Source organism: Chlorella variabilis, assembly GCF_000147415.1.
Source record: "Chlorella variabilis unplaced genomic scaffold CHLNCscaffold_9, whole genome shotgun sequence".
Taxonomy (NCBI): Eukaryota; Viridiplantae; Chlorophyta; class Trebouxiophyceae; order Chlorellales; family Chlorellaceae; genus Chlorella; species Chlorella variabilis.
The window spans coordinates 1,000,908-1,021,765 of record NW_005435079.1 but is presented as its reverse complement, the minus strand read 5'-3'; the positions used below and the strand labels follow the sequence as shown (position 1 = coordinate 1,021,765).

Here is a 20,858-nt window from a genome sequence, read left to right as displayed (position 1 = left end):
CGCCGTGCCGGGCATCCTGCGCGGCCAGCGCAGGACCTTTGCCTGCGCGGCGGGGCCCGCCGGCGCGCCGGCGGGGCAGTTCATCGCCATCTGGCGGCCCTCTGCCGCCAAGCGGGTGCTGACGATCTGCGAGGTGGATGCCGTGCTTGGGCCGGCTGTGACCGCCTACCGGCGACCCTCGCGCGGCCTGCGGCGCCTGCAAGCCGTCGGGCGCGTGGCAGAGGCGGCCGAGGAGCAGCGGCGGCAACAGCACCCGCTCCAGCACGGCGCGCAGTAGTGGCGAGGCGGCGCAGCAGGTTTCAATCCGATGGCAGCAAGCCAGGCCATCCAGATGTCGTCCTAGCTTTCGAGGTAGCCACCCAGCCGATCACTCAGGTTTTGGCAGATGCTGGCGCTGCCTGGCCAGGCTCCCCCACCCGCGCCATCCGATCCCGAACCATGCATCACTCGAGGAGCCTCCTGACACCACCACCAGAACTTGCTGAGCGTATCCCGTCGTCTCCTGCCTGTGCCCATCCCTTGATCTCCATCCTTCCATCGCAGTCTCTGTTTGCTATTCGTCCGTCTTGATTGCTCCCTCTCCTGAATTCTACTCTTCTGTACGTGCTCCATCCAACCTTCCCCCACATTCATTGGGCTGCTGCAGCATGTGGACAGCTGTCGGCTCTTGACCCACACCGTGGGCATCCCCAGCAGTGCACATAGCAGCACGCCCGCTGCGTTTGGCAGCGCACCCAAGTGTGCCGCCGCTGCCGCCTTTGCTAATTGGAGTCCTCTGGCACTCTGTAAGTTCGACATCCACAGTGCCCATGATGCGCCCTGCTGCGGCGGCGGTGTGCTGCCAGCACAGCATGGCGGCGGGCGCATACCTGGCTGGTGGGACAATGATGGCACACAACCGCGCAGCGCGTCTCCATTTGTCTATCGCTCCAACCCCAGCCCAGCCTGCATACTGGTTGAAATGAAGCGCAGCCGAGACGACGAAGGGGAGGTGGAGGAGGCGCTCCATCAGCTACAGGGCACGCTCGAGCGCGGTTTCGAGCACAAGCTGAGGGTGAGGCAGCAGGAAGGGTTCGCCGCAACATCATGTGCGCAGGGATTTGCGAGCCTGGTGCCTCCCCCGCGCCGCACCCAACACTGGAGGCACCGAAGCGAGCTGACGGAGCCGGGTGACGGCGCTGAGCGGCTCTGGGAGCCTCGAGGTTGCGCCCAGTCGCCGCCGCCGCCACCACCCCGCCGCCCACGCTGTTATTGACCCCCGACTCCTGCCGCAGGCTCTGGACAAGGTCATCTCGCTGATCGACCCCAGCGACGACCAGTACGTCATCCAGCGGGCGCTGGTGAACGGCGACGCCGCTTTCTACGTCACAGAGCTGCTGGCCGACGCCACGGCGGGCGCCAAGGCGGCCGAGGCGGTGGCGGCGGTGTGCCGCCACGCCGCGCCCAGCATGGCGCGCCTGGCCACGGGGCCCCTGGTGGGCTTGGACTCGTCGGTGGAGCGGGTCAGCCTCAACCCCTGCCAGTCAGGTGCGCTGCAGGCGGCTGGCGATGCCATGTGTAATTCCTACAGCCCGGGAACCCGCTCGTAACCTTTCCAGCGTACTGCTTTCCACGGCTCCCCGAGTCCCCCTGCCCCATACCAGTACCTGCACCTTCGCAGCCATGGTGCCAGCTCAAGCTGCCTGCTCCGCCGCACTTCCACGGCCTCCCTCCTCTCCCTCCCTCCCCGCAGACTTTGTCGACAGCGGAGCTGTGGCCGCCCTGGTGCCCATGGCGCTGCAGCGGAGCGAGGCGGCGCGGGAGGCGGCCGCCGAGGCGCTGGCGGCGCTGTGCAGCTTCAACCAGGAGGGGAAGCTGGCATACCTGGAGGGGCTGGTACAGGCGCTGACGCAGCAGCAGCAGCTGGAGGTGCGGCCGACGGGCGGCTGCTCGAGGCGGGAGCTGCCGCTGGTGTTTGCGCCCGTCGGCGCCGCCGTGCGTGCGGCTGGCGCGTGCGGGGGCCCACTGCCTGCCGCCTTCCTTGTGGCTGCCCGGCTGTGCCGTGCCGCTGGCGTGCCGCTCGCGCCGCCCCGTGGCTCTCACGCTGCCTGCCCGCCTGCCTGCCTGCCTGCCTGCTGCTTGTGTCCCCTTCTGGGCAGACCCTGGAGCTCCTGGATGCTCTCATCGATGGCATGGAGTGCGGCGGCGAGGCGGCGGCGCAGCAGCTGGACCTCCTGCTGGTGCCGCTGCTGGCGGAGCTGCGGGCGGGGCGCGGGCGCCCCGCCAGCCAGGCGGCCGTCAGCCTGCTGGGCACGCTGTGCGAGCGCCGGCCGGAGCTGGCCGCCGAACTGCGGGCGGCGGGCGCGGTGGCCGGCGTGGCGCAGCACCTGCTGCACGGTGCGTGCCGCAGGGCCCCATCTCTTGCGCTACGCTGCTGTATGCACTTGCCGGCAGGCTGCGCACTCCCACCGGAGCCGCTCTGCTGCCTGATGCCAAGTGCTCGGTGTCAACATCCTCTGCCGCGCTTCCACTGCATGCCGGTCGCCGCAGGCAGCCAGGAGGTGCAGGATGTGGCGGCGCGGGCGCTGTGGCTGCTGGCGAAGGACGACAAGAAGTGCTTGGCGGCTGAGCAGGGGCTGCTGGGGTGCGAAGCGTCGGCGCTGGCGCGCATGCTGGTGCAGCTAATAGAGGTGGCAGATGCGGAAGAGGTGGGTGGGTGGGTGGGCTGCTGGGGCGGCGAGTGTAGGGCAGAGACGGGGACGGCAAGTGCCGCCAGCTGAACCAGGCCCATGCAACTGAAGCATGTCGCCTCACGTGGAGCGGTCGCCTTCGGGCGGCTTGTGTTGTATGATTGCCCGCCGAAGCCTCGTGTTGAGCTGCTTGCTTGGAGCCTTCGCCGGCTGCAGGCTCGGCAGCGAGAGGAGGAGGATGGTGGGGCGGGCAGCGGCGCGGAGGGCGATGCCCCGGGGGGCGCAGCAGGCGTGGTTGGCGGCCCGCCGGCGGCCGACATCTGCCATGCGGAGGAGGCGTCTGCGCTGCTCAAGGCGCTGGCAGCGGCCCACCCCGAGGTGGAGCAGCTGGTGGAGGAGCGGGAGGTGCCCATCGCGCGGCACAGCAGCCAGAAGTGCTGCATCCAGTAGCGGCGGCGAGCCGCGCCACTCCGCCTGGGGTCTCCGCCTGGGGAAGCTGCTCGGCTGGCTCGCCGGCGCCGGCAGATGTCCGGGACGCACCAAGCACCAGCCTCGGCGATTGCCAGTTTTGAATTGTGCAGTTTTGACTTTCCGGGCCGCGTTAGCCCTTGATGCTGCTGCTGTAAGAGCCGCGGTTGTCAGCGGGTGCCCTCTGTGGCCAATGCCTCAATTGTTCAGCGAGACGCGAGCACCTCTTTTCAGCGCACAGTTTACGTTCCCTGCCATGCATGGCGGTACATGCCCGCCTCGTGCATCGGAACCAAGGTATTTGGAAGGTATTTGGTGCTGGGGTGCTGCATTACGGTGCGGGATGCGGGAGGGAGCGGAGCGGCCGCCCCCTCCCGCCACTGCCTCTCGATACCATGCATCGCCCCGCCGCGAACACGCCTCCAAACGTGCATACGGCTGTGATAGCGCTGCCGGTACCCAGGAAGGACGCAGCAGGAGGCGATGCAAACGTTCCCGCCAATCCTCCCCGAGTTTCCTCCCACCCCGTCCGTAGCCAAGAGAGGTGGTCCCCCGATTTGCAGGGCTCCAAACGCTTGCAGACCATCCCCGGGCTCCAATTGACCTCATCCTGCTGCTGACAGGCGGAGCCCAGAGCTCTCCCGCCCTGCTTGACCTTACAAGAGGCTTGCTTATTCCCCACCAGGCAGGCCTGAACATGTCTCTGCCACTTGTTGACAGTCTGGGCATGCCTGCAAACCTGCTAGAGCAGCCCCCTGGGCGGTGGACTTGGGAGCGGGCTGCATCACTGTTTCCTGGGCCCGTCTGCCGTGACCGCCCCGCCTAATTGCAACTGCTCGGTGATGTGTGGCCGCAGGCGGGGGACAGAGGCGGCAGCTCGGTCCCGATCGGCGCGGTAACAATCCACGGGCCCTGCACCAGGTGCCTGCTGGAGTTCCAACTCCTGCTGCAGGCACCCGCCTACCGACGTTTGGGATGCAGCCGCACGCCCTGGTGGGCACGGGCGGGGCCCCAGCCCGCCTGCACTCCAACCTGCTGCCCCCGCCCCCACCGCCGGTTGCCCTCAACCTGGCATGCGAGCAAGGCGATGCGGGCATGCAGGCAAGTGCCGCTGCGCTCCTCAGCAGCACTCGAGGAACTGGTACAGGCCGCTTGGAAGGCAGCTGCGCCTGCCGTGACGCACCAATGGCCAGCACGGCGGCGGCGCAAGGGTGGCCCCAGCCGCAAACGGCCGTCAGCGCACCAGTTTGTGCACTTGCTTTAAGCTGCCGCCATCCGCTATCCCTGCAGATGCTGCTGGGTGCTGCCGAGCTCCTGAGCCTCAACTATGACCCCTGCGCCGCCGCCGCCGGCCCTTGGGTGCCGTATTCTTCATATCCCGGAAAGTGAGTGGCGGCTGCTGGCCAGGCAGACAACGCCGTGAGCTGCCATCGCCCTGGCCTGGCCACGCTGCCTGTTGGAGCGGGGGACGAGCTTGAGCTCTGCAAAAACTGAACGCCGGCCGCACCCCGGCTGCCCTCCTTGCCCCGCCATGTGCAGCACTGCCTACCTGCCCGTGTGCCACGATACGGTGGTGCCGCTCTCAGATGGTGTGGACGACCCACAGCCCACAGCCGCCGCCACCTCTGCCCTCCTGGCCTCGCGAGGCGGCCCCATCAAGTGTGACTGGCTGCAGCAGCTGCCCGCCGCCGCTGCCACCGGCATTGCGGGCAGCGCCGCGTCCGCTGGCACTGGCATGTGCTGGGGGGAGCCCCCCGCCGCAGGGAGGGACCTGCCCGCGAGCAGCAGCGCGTCAGCTGCCAGCACGGCTGCCACGCTGCTGTCGGTATGGGGAGCCCTCCGTAGCATCTCGCTCCGGCCAACCGACCTCGCCAGGTGGGTAGTGCTGGGCGCACCTGTGCTGCCCTTCTGAAAGCACCTTGCCTTGTGTGTTGCCACCTCCAGCCTGAGCCCACCCCCTGTCCACCCGCCAAGATGCTGCAAGGAGGCGCGGAGGCAGCACCCTCTCACGCCCCTGCTGCGCCGCACCCCTGCCGTGCAGCTCCTGGCCGGCGGGCGGCGGCCAGCACAGCAGCGGCATGCCAGAGCCCGCTGCCAGCCTCGACACCGCCTCCAATCTCACCCAGGCGGCGTGCCCCTGCACCAGCAACACCAGCAGCGGCAGCGACGGCAGCAGCGCCAGCGCCTGCGCCGCGGCCGCCAACCTCGGCGGGCTGGCTGCTGCTGCGGTGGCGGGCCTGCAGCTGGGCCCGGCCCCGCAGCAGCAGCAGCATGCGCAGCAGGTCCAGGCGGAGGAGGGCCCGCCGGATGCCGCCCCCCCGCCGCAGCCGGCCACCTCACGTGGCAGCAGCGGCAGCAGGGGCAGCGGGCGCAGCCCTGCCGAGTGCGGCGCCGGCCTGGGGCCCCGCGGCGGCGTGCAGAAGAAGCAGCGGCAGGAGGCTGCGGGGGCGCCCATGGCACGCAAGTACTGGGAATGCGAGCTGACGATTGAGATCCTTGAGGAGCATGTGAGCTGCAGCCGCCGGGCATGAGGCTGTCAGCCTGGGCCCGCCTGCGACACAGGCCTGGCTCCCGGGGCACGGGTGCCCTCTGCCTGTCGGCCCTGGCTCGGGCTGTGTTTGGTGTGGGGGAATCATGCGCATCAGGCAGCAGCTTATGCGCTGCGATGCAGCTGCGCCTGCACCAACCCCTGCTCACCGTGCACCTGTGTCTCCACCGCCCTCCCTTCCCTTGCAGGGCTGCTTTGACATGACGCAGGCGCGTGCCGCTCGGCATCTGGGCTTCTCCAGCCCCACCACCCTCAAGAAGGTGCGCATGAGTGCCATGCCTGATATGAAGACAGCCTCTGCTTGTGCATGGAGCAACGGTGCAGGTAGCAGGGCCGTCCTGCACTCGTTGGGTCACTCTGCTGCTCTGCTGGCACTCATGTGTTGCTCCCGCTTGCCGCACCTGGCGACCCGCCCCACCTGTGCAGGCCATGTCAAGGCTGGGCATCAAGCAGTGGCCCAACCGCAAGCGCAGCACGGTTCGCGGCATGATTGCGGGGCTGGAGTGCTACCTGCCGCAGTACAGCGGCCCGCCAGCCAGGGTGGCGGCGGTGCTGGAGGGGGTGCGCCGCGAGATGGCGCCCTTCCTGCGCAGCCACACAGGTGGGACCTGCTGGTGGTGGTGGTGGTGCTGCTGCTGCATGGGCGGAGGTGGGGGCCTCGCTTCTGAGATCCTTCCCCTGGCGTGATGCTGCAGGCTCCATTGATCTGCCGCAAGAGGTGACCGCCTGGCGCCAGGTGGTGTACAAGCTGAAGAATGAGGAGAAGGACACCGAGAAGAGTGAGGAACCCGGCCTGCTGCGCGCATTGGACTGTCCCATCCCCTGATGGCTGCCGTCCCCTGACGCTTGCATTCCGCCCCGCTGCCGCGCCTGCCGCAGAGGAGAAGATGCGGCCGGAGGTGGAGCGGCTGATGCAGACGCTGGAGGAGCGCTTTGCGCCCAGCTGGGGCAGCTGATGAAACCGGCGCAATTGGTGCGCAGTGTTGGAGTGAAACCCGTGCGAATGAAACTAGCTGACTGACAGCTTGAGGCTGGAGCACGCCTCGACATCATCCCACCTTTGCAACCGAAACCCTCGTTGCCACAGCTGGGGACTTGTATTGAAATCATCACCATCACTTTTTCAACCCCTGACCATGCTCCTGGACCCCTCTCCCTGAAACCACACACAGACGCACACTTTTTCCGCCAGCACACAGCGGCCTTTTTTCCTGGCGTCATTTCATGGCGACAGCATCTGTGGGTTTGTACAGCCGTCAAGCATATGATGTATTGGCAGCACCACCAACCACCGCCATAAAGTACTTTTGACCGCTGCGACTTTCCTTTTAACACCTGAACTTGCCCTTCACGAACCAACCCGAATGCCTCCCCTCCCAACATAATCCCCCTCTCACACCCCGGGTAGTTAGTGTTTCTGCTGATTGGTGGAACCCCGCTTCTTTTTACTTTTGTATGGTTGAGAATCATGTACTACAAAAATAGCCCGCCGCTGTAATGAGCCCTAACTTGACCTCCACAGCCACTATGCTGGGTGCCGATGTGCCCACACGGAGGCATGCGGCCCCCGCTCACTGGCCACAGTCACGCGGCAGCACAACAGTCTGAGAGTGCGTGTGGAACGATGAGGCGCCCCAAACATCGGCAGCGGCTCCTATGTGGGCCGCCACCAACGCAGTGCGGCGCCAAGATCACTCCTCACGCTGTTACGCTGGCCGCCATTTGCTGAATTGACTCCAGAATACATACCCGGTTTTTCCTTACAAACTCGAAACTGCAATTCACTGGAACAGAGCAAGAAGGAACGCGCCCAGGGCCTGCAATTGCCGGGAGAGGAAGGGCTCCGCTCCCGCCGCCGCCCCGCAAGGGCCCTCACCAGGGGCAGGTCGGCGGGGGTGGCAGCGCTAAGCCCAGCGCCGGGCAAGGACGATTCTGGCGTCATTGCACACTTTCCTGGCGTGCCCCCAGCCAAGCCCACGCGGGAGGTGAGGAGCGCCCATGGACAGGCACCCGCCTTTCTTGCACGCGCTACCCCAACCCAGGCCGCCCCGCTTGCCCTCCTGCATACCACCATCACCCCTGGGGACGTGACGCCGCTAGCACCAGGTAGGAGGCCGCCCACACAACCCCCACTGGCCGCGGCGCGATGCACCGCTGTGGGCACCCCAAATCGGCAGCTGCACCTGCACTGGTGGTGTAGGGGTGCACGGCGCATGCTGCAGGGGCCCGGGCACTCGGTTGCTGCCTCCAGGCCTCCCACACTCGGGTGCCCCCACGCCGTCCCTCGCCCCTGTGTGCAGGCCGGGCCGCGCCATCGGCTTTCGAGCGCGGCAGGACCCGCCCCGACCGCGGCGCACCCACAGGCAGCAGACCACCGGGCGCGCCTGCACCCAGACCCCGCCCCTCTCCCACACGCGGGCTACCCCTCTCCTCCCACCCACCCATCAGCCAGGCGGCCTCCCTGCAGCCTGGAGGCGTCCAGAGGGGATGGAGACGCGGCTCGATACTCGGGAGCAGCACGCCGCCGCCAACCACCTGGCCGACGTCAAGGCGGCCCCCAGCGGCACGGCCAGCCCTGGCCCGCCGCTCCTGCGGCCAGAGGTTAAGGCCCAGCTGGAGCTCGAGGACAACCTGCTCTTCCTGCTGGCCAACATAGCCAACGACGAGGGAGAGGGCAAGGAGGAAGGCGGCACCACCGGCCTGGGCAGGTGCGGCGCGTGCGGGCGGCTACGCGTGCGGGCGGCTCGCAATGCTTTTGCGGCTACGAGCAGCATGCGCCCTGCCCATCCACACCCGCTGCCCGCCGCCTCCTGCGCGCCGGGAGCGCTGGCTTTTGAATTCCGGAGGTGTGTGCACTTGTTTCCAACCTCCCCTCGCTGCTCTGCGCCCCCCCCCGTTTTGGTTTGGGTGCAGGCTGGGCGAGGATGCCAGCAGCAGCGGCGGCAGCTCCGACACGCAGAGCAAGCTGCCCGCGGGCGACGAGCAGCCCGCGGCGGGCGGCCGGCGCCAGCAGCGCCAGGCCGCGGCGCAGCAGCGGCTGCGCCTGCGCCAGCGCGCGGCGATGGAGGAGGAAGAGGAGGAGGAGGTGGCTGATGGCAGCGACTCGGACCTAGGCGGCGCCGCCCTGTCTGACAGCGACGCCCCGCTGGGCGAGCAGCAGCCGCGGGCGCGGGCGGCGGCGGCCGGCGCCGCCGCCGCGGCCGCCGCCGCGGGCGAGGGCGAGGGCGAGGAGGAGGGCGAGGGCGCGCGCCCCGCCAAGCGGCCCAAGCCCAGCAAGCCGCCGGCGGTGCTGGGGCCCCGCAAGTATGTTTCCAGCCAGATCACGATCACCATCCTGGAGCAGGAGGTGCGCTGCCCGCCTGCACCTGCCTGCGCCTGCGCACCTGCCGCGGCACCCAGCGCTCAGCAGGGCTCGAGCTGTGCCCCCGGCCCCTGGCGCCTGCCTCCCCTCCCCACACTCGCCTGCCCGGCGCCCCCGGCCCCTGCCTGCCCCTGGCCCCTGCCTGCCCCTGCCTGCACACCCCCACATGCCCCCGCCTGCGCCGCCGCCCGCGGCCCTCCGGTCCCTTGCAGGGCTGCTTCAACATGACCCAGGTGGACGCCGCCCGCCACCTGGGCTTTGGCTCCTCCACCGTGCTCAAGAAGGTCATGCGGCGGCTGGGCATCAAGCAGTGGCCGTACCGCAAGCGTACCTCCGCCAAGAAGATCACCCACAGCCTCGAGGTGGGCGCCCGCTCCCGCCCGCGCCGCTCGGCGGCCTGCCCGCGCGGGCTTGGGCCCGCCGCACGCACAGCCCAGCACCTTCCAGCCTACCCCCCCACACACACACCCCGCCACGCACACGCTTCTACGGCCTGCTGCCCCGCCCGACCATACGCTAGCGGGCTACGCGCTGCAGCGCGGCGCCCGTGCCGGCCGTTGCGCTGACTGTATCCCCTGCGCCGCCCGGTACCGTACCGTGCATACCGCAGGAGTACATGCGCAAGTACGGCGACCCCGCCAAGGTGGATGCCGTGCTGGAGCGCGTGCGCATGGAGCTGGCAGTCTACGAGGCCAGCCCCACAGGTGGGTGGATGCAGCGAGCAGGCCGCAGGGAGGGAGCAGGGAGCACCGCAGGGAGCGCTGCAGGGAGCAGGCTGCAGAGCAGCGGCTGCGGCAGGCGGGAGCCTGCTGTGGCGTGCTGGGCGCGCGGGGCGGGACTGGGAGGAGGCCGGCTGTCGCGTGGCGGGCGGAGCCAAGCCAGGGCAGGCTTGGGGCCCGCCCGCCGCCAGCCTGCTGCTGGCATCCCCCCTCCTCATGTCGCCCCGCCACCACCCCTGACCCGCCACCGCCGCCGCCACCGCTTGTTGCCCGCCCGCAGGCTCCATCCCGCTGCGCCCCGAGCTGGCCGCGCTGCGCCAGCGCCTGTACAAGTTGGACAACAAGGTTAAGCACGAGTTCAAGCGGGACGCGGGTGAGGCGCCGTGGCGTGGCGGCAGCGCGGCGGCGTGTGTGCCTGTGTGCAGTGGTGCAATTTGTCGTGGGGTCTGTGGTGGCGCGGCGTGGCGTGGTGTGTGTGTGTGTCTGTGGTGTGGCGGCTAGCGGCGAGGCCTGCCGTCTTGCCTGGCGTGTGGTGCTGGTGGCTGGTATCTGGCGTTCCGACCGCAGCGGTTATCCATCCCTGGCCGCCTTGCAGAGGCGCCGCTGCGCCAGTGCGTGCACAGCCTGGTGGAGAAGACGTGGCAGGAGCTGCAGCCCACCTGGATGAGCGACCTGGCGCAGCAGCAGCTGCCCGGCGGCGGCGAGGCGCCCCCGCTGGCGCACCTGCCCCCCATGCCGCTGCCCGCCGCGGCGGAGGCCGGCGCGGGCCGGGAGGGCGAGGGCGGCGCCGAGGGCGGCGTCAGCGATGCCACGCTCATGCTGGCCATGCTGCTGGCCCAGGGCGTCACCGTCCCGCCCGCATTCCTGGTGCCCGTCGGCGGCGCGCCTGCGCCCGCGCCCGCGCCCGCCAAGGGGACTGGCTCCGAGGCGTCTGCTGCCACCCAGCAGCAGCAGCAGCAGCCGCAGCAGCAGCCCAAGGTGGAGCAGCCGGCGCCTGCCACCATGACGCCTGAGGAGGCGGAGGCGGCGGCCAAGGCGCGCGTGGCGGCGCTGGCTCCCGACCTGCCGCCGCCCGCGGCGGCCGCCGCGCCCGCGCCCGTGCCGGCGCAGGCGTGAGGCTGCTGGCGGGCTGGCCTCGTGCTTGGGGCCCTCCTGCATTCAGGCGCCACGCCAGGCCACACCGCGAATTGCCACTCTATTGCCACCGCTATACCCCTCATCTTTTCCCTTCCCTCCCCACTTTTGCGTCACGCGCCCGGGATACCCGGCGCGCCGTACCGGAAATGCTCCCCATGCCTGAACCTGTGAGGCGGGAGCCCCCCGTTAGCTCTTGCCCTGCTTCCCTTGCGCGACACACAAACCCACACCCCTTCTCGATCCCGCCCCAAAGAAGCCGGCTTATCCCTCCCCGTGCCTAGCCGCCCAGTGAACCGTGCCCTGCCTGCATCAGCAGCTGCTGACAGGCGGGCGCCGTCGTGATGATGCCCTCCCTCTCTTCTGCCAAAGGCATTCCAACACCCATCCGCTATCCTGTCGTTTTCCCTGTGCCCCCAATCATCCAATCTTTTGTGTGCTCCGGAACGGGCCAGCCCTTCACGCTGCGCCCCAGAGCGTGCACTCTGTCCCTTACCGGCATGGCCCAACCAAGTGACGGCCGCCCCCCTTCCTGCCTTGTTCGCCTTGCTGTGCTTGCTTGCTGAGTGCCTTTGTCGTGAAGGCACCCCTCCCAATCGGGCGCATGAACTTTGGCCAGCCATATTTTGCTGCCTCCCACGCCCGATTACCGCGCGCGATCGATCCCTGGCTGCCAGCAGGCGTGTGTTGCAGGCGCCCCCTTGATGCAACCAGTGACTTGAACGCACCACGGCAGGGCAGGGAGGATGCTCAGGGCAGGGAGGGAGGATGCTCAGGGAGGATGCTCAGGGCAGGGCTGTGCCAGCTACGCCGCCGCCTCGCCCGCCTCGCCCGCGGGCGTGTGTGGCGGCGGGTGGAAGTGCTGCCTGCCGTCTGCAATGAGCGCATCCAGCTCCGCCTCCCAGCCCAGCAGCTGGCACAGCTGGCGCACCCCGGCGTCGCAGTCTCCCAGGTACAGAGCATCCCTGCAGGCAGGCAGGCAGGGGGCCAGCAGGGGGGCAGAGGCGGGAGCGTTGGCCGCGGCCAGCAATGGCGGCGCGGCTGGGAGGGCCACGCACGCATCCCTGCCAGCCAACCGGCTCTCGGCATGCTGCACACACCGAAAGCGAGGCCAGGCGCGGCCGCAGCCACTCACCGGTAGTTGCCGGCCCCGAAGTTGAAGCCCTGGCGCAGGCCGACGGGCAGCGTGCCGCCGGCGGCCTCGCCCGCCACCTCGCGGTTCACCAGCAGGCGGGGCACCTGGGGCCCCACGTGGTCTATCAGCCCCGCAAAGGGGTGCACCACCAGGCTGGTGCCCAGCACGATGAGCAGGTCGGCCGCAGAGAAGTCGAGCGGCACGCGCTCCCAGAACCGCTCGGGCAGGCTCTCGCCAAAGAACACAATATCGGGCTTGACCAGCCCGCCGCAGCTCTGCGGCAGCACAACCGGGTGGGAGCAAGGGGTGGGAGCTTGTGGGAGCTTGCTCAAGAGGGAGGCAGTGGCGGTGGGAGGCAAGCGGGTTCAGCCATGGCGGCGCAGAAGCGGGCAGGGTTCCGTTCCAAGGCTGGCAGCGACAGCTGGGGCGCTGGGCCCGGCCCTGCAGCGGCGCACGGCCTGGCGCGGCGCCGCACCTTCTTCACGCAGTAACACGGGTTGCCGTCCCCGGCAAACACCGCTTGCCGCACGTGTTGCGTGTCGTGCGGGCGCCTGCACTTGATGCAGCGCGCGCTGTCAAAGTTGCCGTGCGCCGCCACCACCGCCTCGGCGGGCAGGCCCGCCTGATGCTCCAGAGAGTCGATGTTCTGGATAGTAGAGGCAAGGGGGTTGGGAGGGTAGGGACGGCGGCGTCACTCATGTTTCGCAGAGGGAGGGTTTGGGAGGAGCAGGGGTGGAGAGGTGGCAGGAGGGAGGGAGCCCGGGCCAGAGGAGGGTTTTGGCAGGCAGAGTGTGGGTGGGGGCAGTGCCAGGCGGGTGGAGCAGGCGAGGCTGCGACTGCTGCCCAGGCCTCCGCAGCGTGCGCGCGTGCCTGCGTGAAGCAGCGCAGCAGCAGGCCCTTGTCGTGGAGCAGCTTCATGAAGAAGTGGGTGGGGGTGGGCAGGTAGTTGCCGGGGAACAGCTCCTGCGTGGGCAGCAGGCCAGCGGGCACAGGGCGGCGCGGGGGGTGGGTGCGCGCCCATGCCACCAACCCCACGCTGCTGTGCCGACCTCCTCCTCCCACCCTTTGCGCTGTGGTGCGCTGCGGTGCGCTGTGGTGCGCTCTGTGTGGCCTGCGCACCTCCGCCCCACACTCCCACCGCACCTTGGCCAGCAGGAAGAAAGGGCGCGGGTTGCTGCGAAAGTAGCCCAGCTCAAACACGGCGTGCGGGTAAGGCTGCGGGCAGGGGTGGGGCGGCAGTCAGGGAAGGACCCAGGCAGGTGGGCAGCGGAGTAGTCGCCGCCAGCTGCCGCAGCTGCGTCGCTGCTCTGTGCCGCACAGCGGCGGCGGCCCGCCTTGCGCTGCGCGCGCTGCTGCAGCCTCTTTTGTGTGCTGAGCGAACTGCAAACGCCCCCCTGCTCCGGCTTTCTCCCTCACCAGCTTATACTTGGCTAGCTGCGAATAGAGGCCGGTGCCGGGGCTGCGGAAGTCGGGGATGCCTGCAGCGGGCAAGGCAGGCGCAGCAGCGACAGCAGCCGACGGCGGCGGCGGCGAGTGAGCCGGGCGGCGGCGCTCGGCAGCAGGCTGGAGCGCTGGCCGGTAGGCATCTCGCGGCGCACGGCAGCTGCGGCGCTCTGTCGTGGCGCCGCTGCCGCTGCCGGCGCGCCTGCAGAGACCGAGATGCCGGCGCCACACATGCAGATGATGCGCTTGGCCCGGCCCCCCTGGATTAGCTGCGCCACGCCCGCCAGGTCGAAGCTGGGCAGCAGCGGCTGCTTGGCCTGTTGCACGGTGGCGGGAGCGGGGAGGGGGGAAAGTGGGAGGGGTGATGTCAACAGGCGGGCCAGGCGATGCAGGGCAGAGCGGGTGCGCGGGCAGGCAGGGTGCTGGCCGCGGCTGCGCTGGCAGCCGGCATGCGCAAGAGCCGTGCCGTCATGCGCGTCGCCGCCCAGCCCCGGCAAGCAGTGCGGAGCAGCTGCTCACCACCTGCACGCCCACCTCCTCCCCCACCGACAGCTGCTGCATCAGGCGGGCCACCAGCTCCTCCTCCTCCTGCAGCAGCCACACAATAAGGCACACAGCACGTCCCAGTCATTTATCTCCAGAAGCCAGGGCGCGCTTGCAGGGATATGCTGGGAAGAGGGGATGACGGGCAGAGCAGGCAAGCGGCCTGAGCTAGCCAGCAAGGCAGCGGGTTCGCCGCCCACCCACCGAGGCGCTTGAGTAGCCCGCCCCGCTGGCCTGAGCGGCCTGCTCCTCATCATCGGACGAGGAAGAGGACGCCGAGCGGCTGCTTGTGCCGCTGCTGGAAGCCGCAGGCCGGCCTGCACGCTCCGGGGGCGGCGCCTGGGCGCCGGCGGCGGCGCCAGCGGGGGCGGCGCCAGCGGCCGGTATGGCGTCCTCCACCGGCCCCACGTCTGCAATGGCGGGAGTGGCTGGCGGCGCCATGCAGCCAGCTGCCTGGGCAGCAGGAGGGAAGGCTGCAGGGCAGAGCAGACTGAGCTCGGCCCATGGGCATAAACATGTCCATCTGCCATCGCGCTGGCCTCCACACCATGCCATTGCATGCAACTACACAGCGCCACCTCACCGGAAGCAGGAACCTCGGCGGCTTTTGCAGCCATGTCGAGGCGCGGATGGTGCGGCACCGGGGCTGCCAGTGCAGGGCTCCAGGACACAGGTCTGATTAATCCTGGTAAGCAGCCTTGGGCAATCCAGCCACAGGACCAGTTGTACGTCCTTGCCAGCAGTACAGACAATGTGTTGCCCTTCAAAAACTGCAGCTCCCAGCAATCAGTGGGACACGCCGTTGCCCTGAATTAGACTGCCAGTGCATTGTGGCAGCGAGCCGGATCCATCTGCAGCGGTCCGAGCAGCATCGGCACCACTTGCAGCCTGCAGCCCGGCCCCGGCGTGCTGCACCACCCCAGCGGCTGCTTCCCACAAAGCATGAACTCTACAAGGATGAAGGTGATTGGCTGATGGATTCAATGTGCAGCCGCTGGCGGTGCCAGCCTGCGCCTTGGAGGGAGAGACGTTGATGGGAGCGCACCGGTGCACCCATCCTCCCTTGTTTATCAAGGGCGGTCCCGACTGCAACGATCACTTGCGCCCCTTTCGAGTGGCCGCAACACGCTGCACGGGTGGTGGGGGAGCCCTGGTGACAGCGGCTGGCTGGCGCCGCGATGGCCTCCCACAGCCCCAGCGCCGCCGCCCTGCCGCCCACGCAGAAGGCCCCAGCCGCTGCCGCGCCGCCCGCCGAGGAGCCGGCAGCGGCGGTGAAGGGCGTGGGCGCGACCGCCACCGTCACCGTCGCGCCCGCGGCCAAGGAGGCCAAGGATGCAGTGGCCACCCACCCCCCTAAGAAGCGGCCCGAGCTGTCGCGCGTGGCCAGTGTGGGCCTCGTCTCAAACGACTCCATCCAGGAGGCGGAGGTGGAGCACTTCTTCGCGCCAGAGGCGGCACTGGAGGAGGAGGAGCGGCTGCGCAAGGAGCGGGAAGAGCGGCAGCAGGAGGCCGCCGCCGCAGACCCGCCCTCTGAGGTGAGACCCCGGCTCGGCAGCAGGGCGCAGACGACGCAGCCGGGGCGCAGCCGTCGCAGCCGGCACAGCATTGCGGCAGTGTGGTGTGTGCCTGCGGCTGGTGCCGTGCCGTGCCGCCACCCAGCCGGGGGCCGCCCCGCCTGCCCGCCCGCTGCTCCCCGCAGCAGCAGGAGGCTCTTGACCAGGCCAAGTTCAGCCAGCTGGAGGCGCTGCTCAACCGCTCCCAGATGTACACCCAGTTCCTTACAGAGCAGGTGAGGCAGGCGGGTGCTGGGCTGGCAGGTGCTGGGCTGGCAGCTGCACATGGCTGGCAGGCACTGGGCTGGTAGTGTTCTGGCAGCTGGACACAACTAGCAGGCGCTGGGCTGGCAGCTGGACAGGCTGGGTGGCAGCGTTCTGGCAGCTCTGGCAGCGGGCACGGTGTGGGAGCGGGCCGGCTGCTCCAGCGCGTGGCGGCGGCAGCGGCAGCACCGGCATGCCTCGTGTGCGGCGCAGGCGCGGCGGCGGCAGCAGGCAGCTGCCGTGGCGTGGCACCTGCCTGGCTGCCTTTGGTGGGGCGGCGGCGCAGCCTGGCCTGTCTGGCCTGTGGCTGTTGACGCCGGGGCTGGGGAGGGGTCGAGGCTGGGAGTCTGGGCTGCCTTGTTGCAAGCTGGAAACACCCCAAACCGTGCCTGCTATCCCTACCACCCATCCGGTCCCCCCCCCAGATCTCCACCGTGGAGGAGAAGCACCAGGAGGCGGCGGAGGAGGCGGCGGCGCAGAAGGCGGGGGCGGGGCGCAAGCGCCGGGGCGGCGGCCGCGGTGCTGCGGCAGCCAAGAAGCCCAAGGCGGACATGGAGGCGCTGACGCAGGTGCCGCGCAGATGCGCTGGGCGTGTATGGGTACACGTGTGTGCGGTGTGGGTGTGTTGCGAGGGGCGCAGCGGTCGAGCGAGTGCACTCCTGCGCTGGCTGGACGCCTCTGTGCCAGCGCTGACTTGCGTATGCGCCGCCTGCCCCGCCCTGCCCTGCCCTTCCTTGTCCTGCTTTCCTCCCTGCCCCGCGCACCCACAGGAGATGTGCCCAGGGTTCAAGGGCGCGCTGCGCGACTACCAGCTCAAAGGCGTGAAGTGGCTCATCTCTCTGTGGAGCAACGGCCTCAACGGCATACTGGCAGACCAGATGGGCCTGGGCAAGACGGTGAGGCAGGGCCGGCCGGCGGCCTGGTGCTGCAGCCTGGGGCCCGGGCCGGCAGGTGCACGTGCGAGGGTGGGGCTGGGCGTGGCGTTTGGGGCACGTGGCCCGCACTGTGCGCCATCCACACAGCCACCGCCGCCGCCACCGCAGGTGCAAACCATCGGCTTCCTGTGCCACCTGCGCAACACGGGGCACATCCAGGGGCCCTACATGGTGCTGGGCCCGCTGAGCACGCTGACTAACTGGGTGTCTGAGTTTGAGCGCTGGGCCCCCGGCTTCCCGGTCGTCCTCTACCACGGCTCCAAGCAGGAGCGGCAGCAGATCCGCAGCAGCCGCATGCCCACGGGTGGGTGCGGGGCCAGGGAGCAGCAGTGCGCAATCCTCTGCTTGCTTGCTTTTTCCCTCTCCTTGGACACTCTTCTCTCCCGCCCTCCCTCGCTCAACCCCTGCTTGCCCTTACCTCCCCCCTGCCTCCCTCCCTGCTCTTCTCCCTGCTCTTCTCGCTGATCGTCTCCCTCCCTGCTCGCCCTCACCCTCCCTCCCTGGCCTCCCCTGCAGGCCGCATCGACGACAAGTTCCCGGTGGTGGTGACCAGCTACGAGATCCTGCTGGCGGACGTCAAGGCGCTGGGGCGGTACCAGTGGAAGTACATCGTGGTGGACGAGGTGTGGTACTGCACAGTACCATACAGTACAATATTGCACTGTTACTGTACTGTATGTGGCACATGTTGTGTGGTGCAGCCGGCAGCACTGGTGGCAAGTCGAGGGATGCTAGCGGGCAGCAGAAGGAGGCGGTCTGGTGGCGCTGCCGCCAGCCTGCTCGCGACCTGGCCGGCCACACCCCCCCTCCTTCCCTGCCTGCCTGCCTGCCCCCTGTGGCGCCTGCAGGGCCACCGCCTGAAGAACATGAACTGCAAGCTGATCCGGGAGCTCAAGACGCTGCATGCCGAAAACAAGCTGCTGCTGACGGGTGCGTGCGAGACCGGCTGGCTGGCTGGGGCCGGGGCTGGGTTGCTGAAGGGCAGGGCTTGCCGGGCAGCTGCCAGGGCTGACGCCCCGCACGCTCCCTCCTGCCAGCTCCGCCTAACCAGCCCCTCACATGCCCCACCGCCACTTGCCCGCCCTCCCCCTCCTCGCCCGCCTGCAGGCACGCCGCTGCAGAACAACCTGACGGAGCTGTGGAGCCTGCTCAACTTCCTGCTCCCCGACGTCTTCTCTTCCCTGGAAAACTTCGAGTCCTGGTTCGACTTCACATCAGCGGTGGGCCACGCCAACGCCGACAAGGAGATCTTGGCGCAGGAGCAGCGCAACAAGGTGGTGTCCAAGCTGCACCAGATCCTCAAGCCCTTCCTGCTGCGCCGCGTCAAGACCGACGTGGAGACAAGCCTGCCGGGCAAGATGGAGGTGCGGCGACGCGGCTGGCCTGCATTCCTTTCGCCTGCGTGCCCGCACGTTCCGCGTGCCGCCCTGCAGGCCGCCACCTGCGTGCTGCCCCCGACAGCAATCGCCCAGCAGCAGCAGCAGCAGCAACGAGGGCTGGCCTGCGCTCCTTTCGTGACCCTGCCACCCGCCAGCCTGCTGCACTCAACACTCACCCGCACTGCCACGCCACCATCGCCGCAGGTCATCCTGTACGCCCGCATGGCCGACAAGCAGCGCGAGCTCAACCAGCAGCTCCTGGACAAGACGCTCAACGTGAGCGCTAGGGCGAGCAGAGGGGGCTGCTGAGCAGGCTGGGCGCACGTGTGAGGCTGCAGGGGCCACTCTCGTGTGGCGCGCAGACTCCTGCCTGCGAGGAGAGCGACACAGACCAGGCTGATTGCTCGTGGTCCCCCCCTTGCGGGCTTGGCTTGCTGCGCGCAGGAGGAGATGAACAAGATGTCGCGCGGGCGGGGCGGCCCCAGCGTGGCCTCCCTCAACAACGTGCTGATGCAGATGCGCAAGAACTGCAACCACCCTGACCTCATCACGGGCCCCTTTGACGGTGGGTGGGCTGCCTTGGGCTGGGCTGAGCGCAGAGCTGGGACGGGACGCCATGTTTAGCGGCGAGCAAGCCTGCACGACTTGGGTAGCCCCTGCCCTGCGCTGCGGTGCCGCGCAACCGTCCACCCACCGCCTGCCCTGCCCTCGCCACCCTCCCGCAGGCTCCGTGTTCTTCCCCTCCCCCGAGGAGATGGTGCGGGACTGCGGCAAGATGGCGCTGCTGGACCGCCTGCTCACCCGCCTGCTGCCCGAGGGCCACAAAGTCCTCATCTTCTCGCAGGTGGGGGCCTGCCACTTTTTGCTTTTGTGTTGGCAGCCTGCATGTCTGCACAGAAACCTGCGACACACGCCAGAGGCAGAGGCAGAGGAGCAGTGCCGGCTGGGGGTGCCTGGGAGGGCTGGACTGGCTGCTGGGGGTCGACCGCGACGCACCGCTCTCACCTGGCGGTGCCCTCTGCTGCGCTGCCGCTTTCGCGCTCATGCACCGCTGTATGTACCGCCCCATGGTACCGCAGATGACCACCATGCTGGACCTGCTGTCCAGCTACCTGGAGCAGCGGGAGGTGGGGCACTGCCGCATCGACGGCTCCATCTGCTGGCAGGTGCGGTGGGCTGCCGGCGCGGGGCAGGACTTGCTGGCCGGACCCTGCTCCCTGCTGGTGATGGCTGGCTCCTTGCTGCGTTGGCTGGCCATGCCTGGGGGCCGGGCTGGCCCGCTTCAGCTCCTGCTGCGTCGCGTGCCTCAGCGCCCTGCCCTGCGCTTTCTTTCTTCCTTCCCGTGTACCGCCTGCAGGACCGCCAGGAGAACATGAAGCGCTTCAACGAAGACCCCGACTGCAAGGTCTTCCTGCTGTCCACGCGGGCCGGCGGGCTGGGCATCAACCTGACCGCCGCAGACACCTGCATCATCTACGACTCGGGTGGGCGGGCGCCGCCCCTGCAGCGCTGCTGCGCCCCTTGCCCTGCATGATCATCATCCCTTCCCCGCTGCTGTTGGCCTCACTCCTCTTACACGCAATGCTTTGCTCCACCCGAGGTCAGACTTACACCCCTGCCCTCCCGCTCGCGTCGGCTGACCTGCCCGCCGCCCCTCTGCCCGCCTCCCCGCTTTCTTCCTCTGCCCCAGACTGGAACCCTCACCAGGACCTGCAGGCCATGGACCGCTGCCACCGCATCGGCCAGCAGAAGCCGGTGCTGGTGATGCGGCTGGCCACGGCACACAGCGTGGAGGGCAAGATGCTGCGCAGGTGGGGGGGCGGCTGCGGCTGCGCGCGGTGAGGATGGCCGGCACGCCGCCCTGCTGCGTTCTTCCTCCTCGTGTTCGCCTGGCTTGGATGCCCCGCCGCCGGCTTGCGTGCCCTGCCCGCTCATCCTGACCCCTCCCCTTCTCCCCTCCTCCCGCCTCCTTTCTTCTGCCTCCAGAGCCAACGAGAAGCTGATGCTGGAGCGGCTGGTGATCAAGAAGGGCGCCTTTTTGGACGTCAGCGGCAGCGCGGCAGAGGTGCGCCCACCCAGCCCAGCGCAGCCATGCACCGCAAGCCTCGTGCTCTGCGGGGTGCAGGCTCCCTGCCCTCCCCCCCCCCTGCCCTACCCTTCTCTCTCGTCATCCATCGCTCGCTGCATCATCACCCTCTGCCCGCTCCCGCATCCCATCTCCCCCAACCCCCCAACTGTGGTTGCCCTCGCAGCCCTCCAAGGGCAACTCCAGCCTCAAGGCAGACGAGCTCCTCGACCTGCTGAAGGCCGACATCAGCCTGAACGACGTGCCTCAGAGCGGCGAGGTGGACGAGAAGGTGGGCGGGCAGGGGCTGGGCACTGCATGGGCACGTACCTTGCCGGCATGCGGGCGCGCAGCCTGCAGCCACGCAGGCGGTGGCCTGATGCGGGGCACCGACCCCGAGCAGCTTTGGCGCGTTGGAGCCTGCGGCCTGCCGTGGACGGCCTCGGCATGCTGGGTTGCCGAGCTGCTGGGGTACTGAGCCGTACCGCCCAACCGTGCTGCAGATGCTGGACCGCATCCTGGACCGCTCCCACCTGGCAGCCAACAGCGAGCAGCGCCCCTACCCCGAGAACGGTGTGGGTTACGAGGTGGTGGCCCAGATCGACGGCTCCGGCCTGCTCAAGGGAGTGGAGTGAGGCTGGG

At 69.0% G+C, this 20,858-nt stretch overlaps 5 protein-coding genes across 5 annotated transcripts; 4 read left to right on the top strand and 1 right to left on the bottom strand.

The window, feature by feature from the left end:
* Nucleotides 1–961: 961 nt before the first annotated feature.
* On the top strand, nt 962–3,119 carry CHLNCDRAFT_145475 (hypothetical protein; the record flags this gene model as incomplete). The annotated part of the gene is made up of 6 exons (XM_005848076.1): nt 962–1,054; nt 1,275–1,527; nt 1,733–1,974; nt 2,139–2,376; nt 2,530–2,687; nt 2,886–3,119. The coding sequence occupies 6 exons, from the start codon at nt 962–964 to the stop codon at nt 3,117–3,119; spliced, it is 1,218 nt and encodes a 405-aa protein (XP_005848138.1).
* Nucleotides 3,120–4,112: 993 nt separating this feature from the next.
* Nucleotides 4,113–6,641, top strand: CHLNCDRAFT_145474 (hypothetical protein; the record flags this gene model as incomplete). The annotated part of the gene is made up of 8 exons (XM_005848075.1): nt 4,113–4,130; nt 4,428–4,522; nt 4,677–4,856; nt 5,179–5,644; nt 5,874–5,945; nt 6,112–6,286; nt 6,381–6,464; nt 6,565–6,641. The coding sequence occupies 8 exons, from the start codon at nt 4,113–4,115 to the stop codon at nt 6,639–6,641; spliced, it is 1,167 nt and encodes a 388-aa protein (XP_005848137.1).
* Nucleotides 6,642–8,172: 1,531 nt separating this feature from the next.
* CHLNCDRAFT_145473 (hypothetical protein) lies at nt 8,173–10,881 on the top strand (the record flags this gene model as incomplete). Its single annotated transcript, XM_005848074.1, has 6 exons — nt 8,173–8,393; nt 8,599–9,031; nt 9,259–9,408; nt 9,657–9,750; nt 10,046–10,138; nt 10,361–10,881. The coding sequence occupies 6 exons, from the start codon at nt 8,173–8,175 to the stop codon at nt 10,879–10,881; spliced, it is 1,512 nt and encodes a 503-aa protein (XP_005848136.1).
* CHLNCDRAFT_31016 (hypothetical protein) lies at nt 10,852–13,791 on the bottom strand. The gene is made up of 8 exons (XM_005847914.1): nt 13,690–13,791; nt 13,633–13,645; nt 13,451–13,512; nt 13,178–13,249; nt 12,872–12,997; nt 12,519–12,680; nt 12,035–12,309; nt 10,852–11,864 (listed from the first exon to the last, which is right to left on the bottom strand). Exons 1-8 carry the CDS (start codon nt 13,708–13,710, stop codon nt 11,705–11,707), a joined length of 891 nt encoding a protein of 296 aa, XP_005847976.1. The 5' UTR covers nt 13,711–13,791; the 3' UTR covers nt 10,852–11,704.
* Nucleotides 13,792–16,610: 2,819 nt separating this feature from the next.
* On the top strand, nt 16,611–19,993 carry CHLNCDRAFT_22847 (hypothetical protein; the record flags this gene model as incomplete). Its single annotated transcript, XM_005848073.1, has 11 exons — nt 16,611–16,733; nt 16,881–17,076; nt 17,289–17,395; nt 17,621–17,702; nt 17,880–18,136; nt 18,356–18,427; nt 18,596–18,716; nt 18,877–18,995; nt 19,231–19,317; nt 19,509–19,635; nt 19,842–19,993. 11 exons carry the CDS (start codon nt 16,611–16,613, stop codon nt 19,991–19,993), a joined length of 1,443 nt encoding a protein of 480 aa, XP_005848135.1.
* Nucleotides 19,994–20,858: the final 865 nt, after the last annotated feature.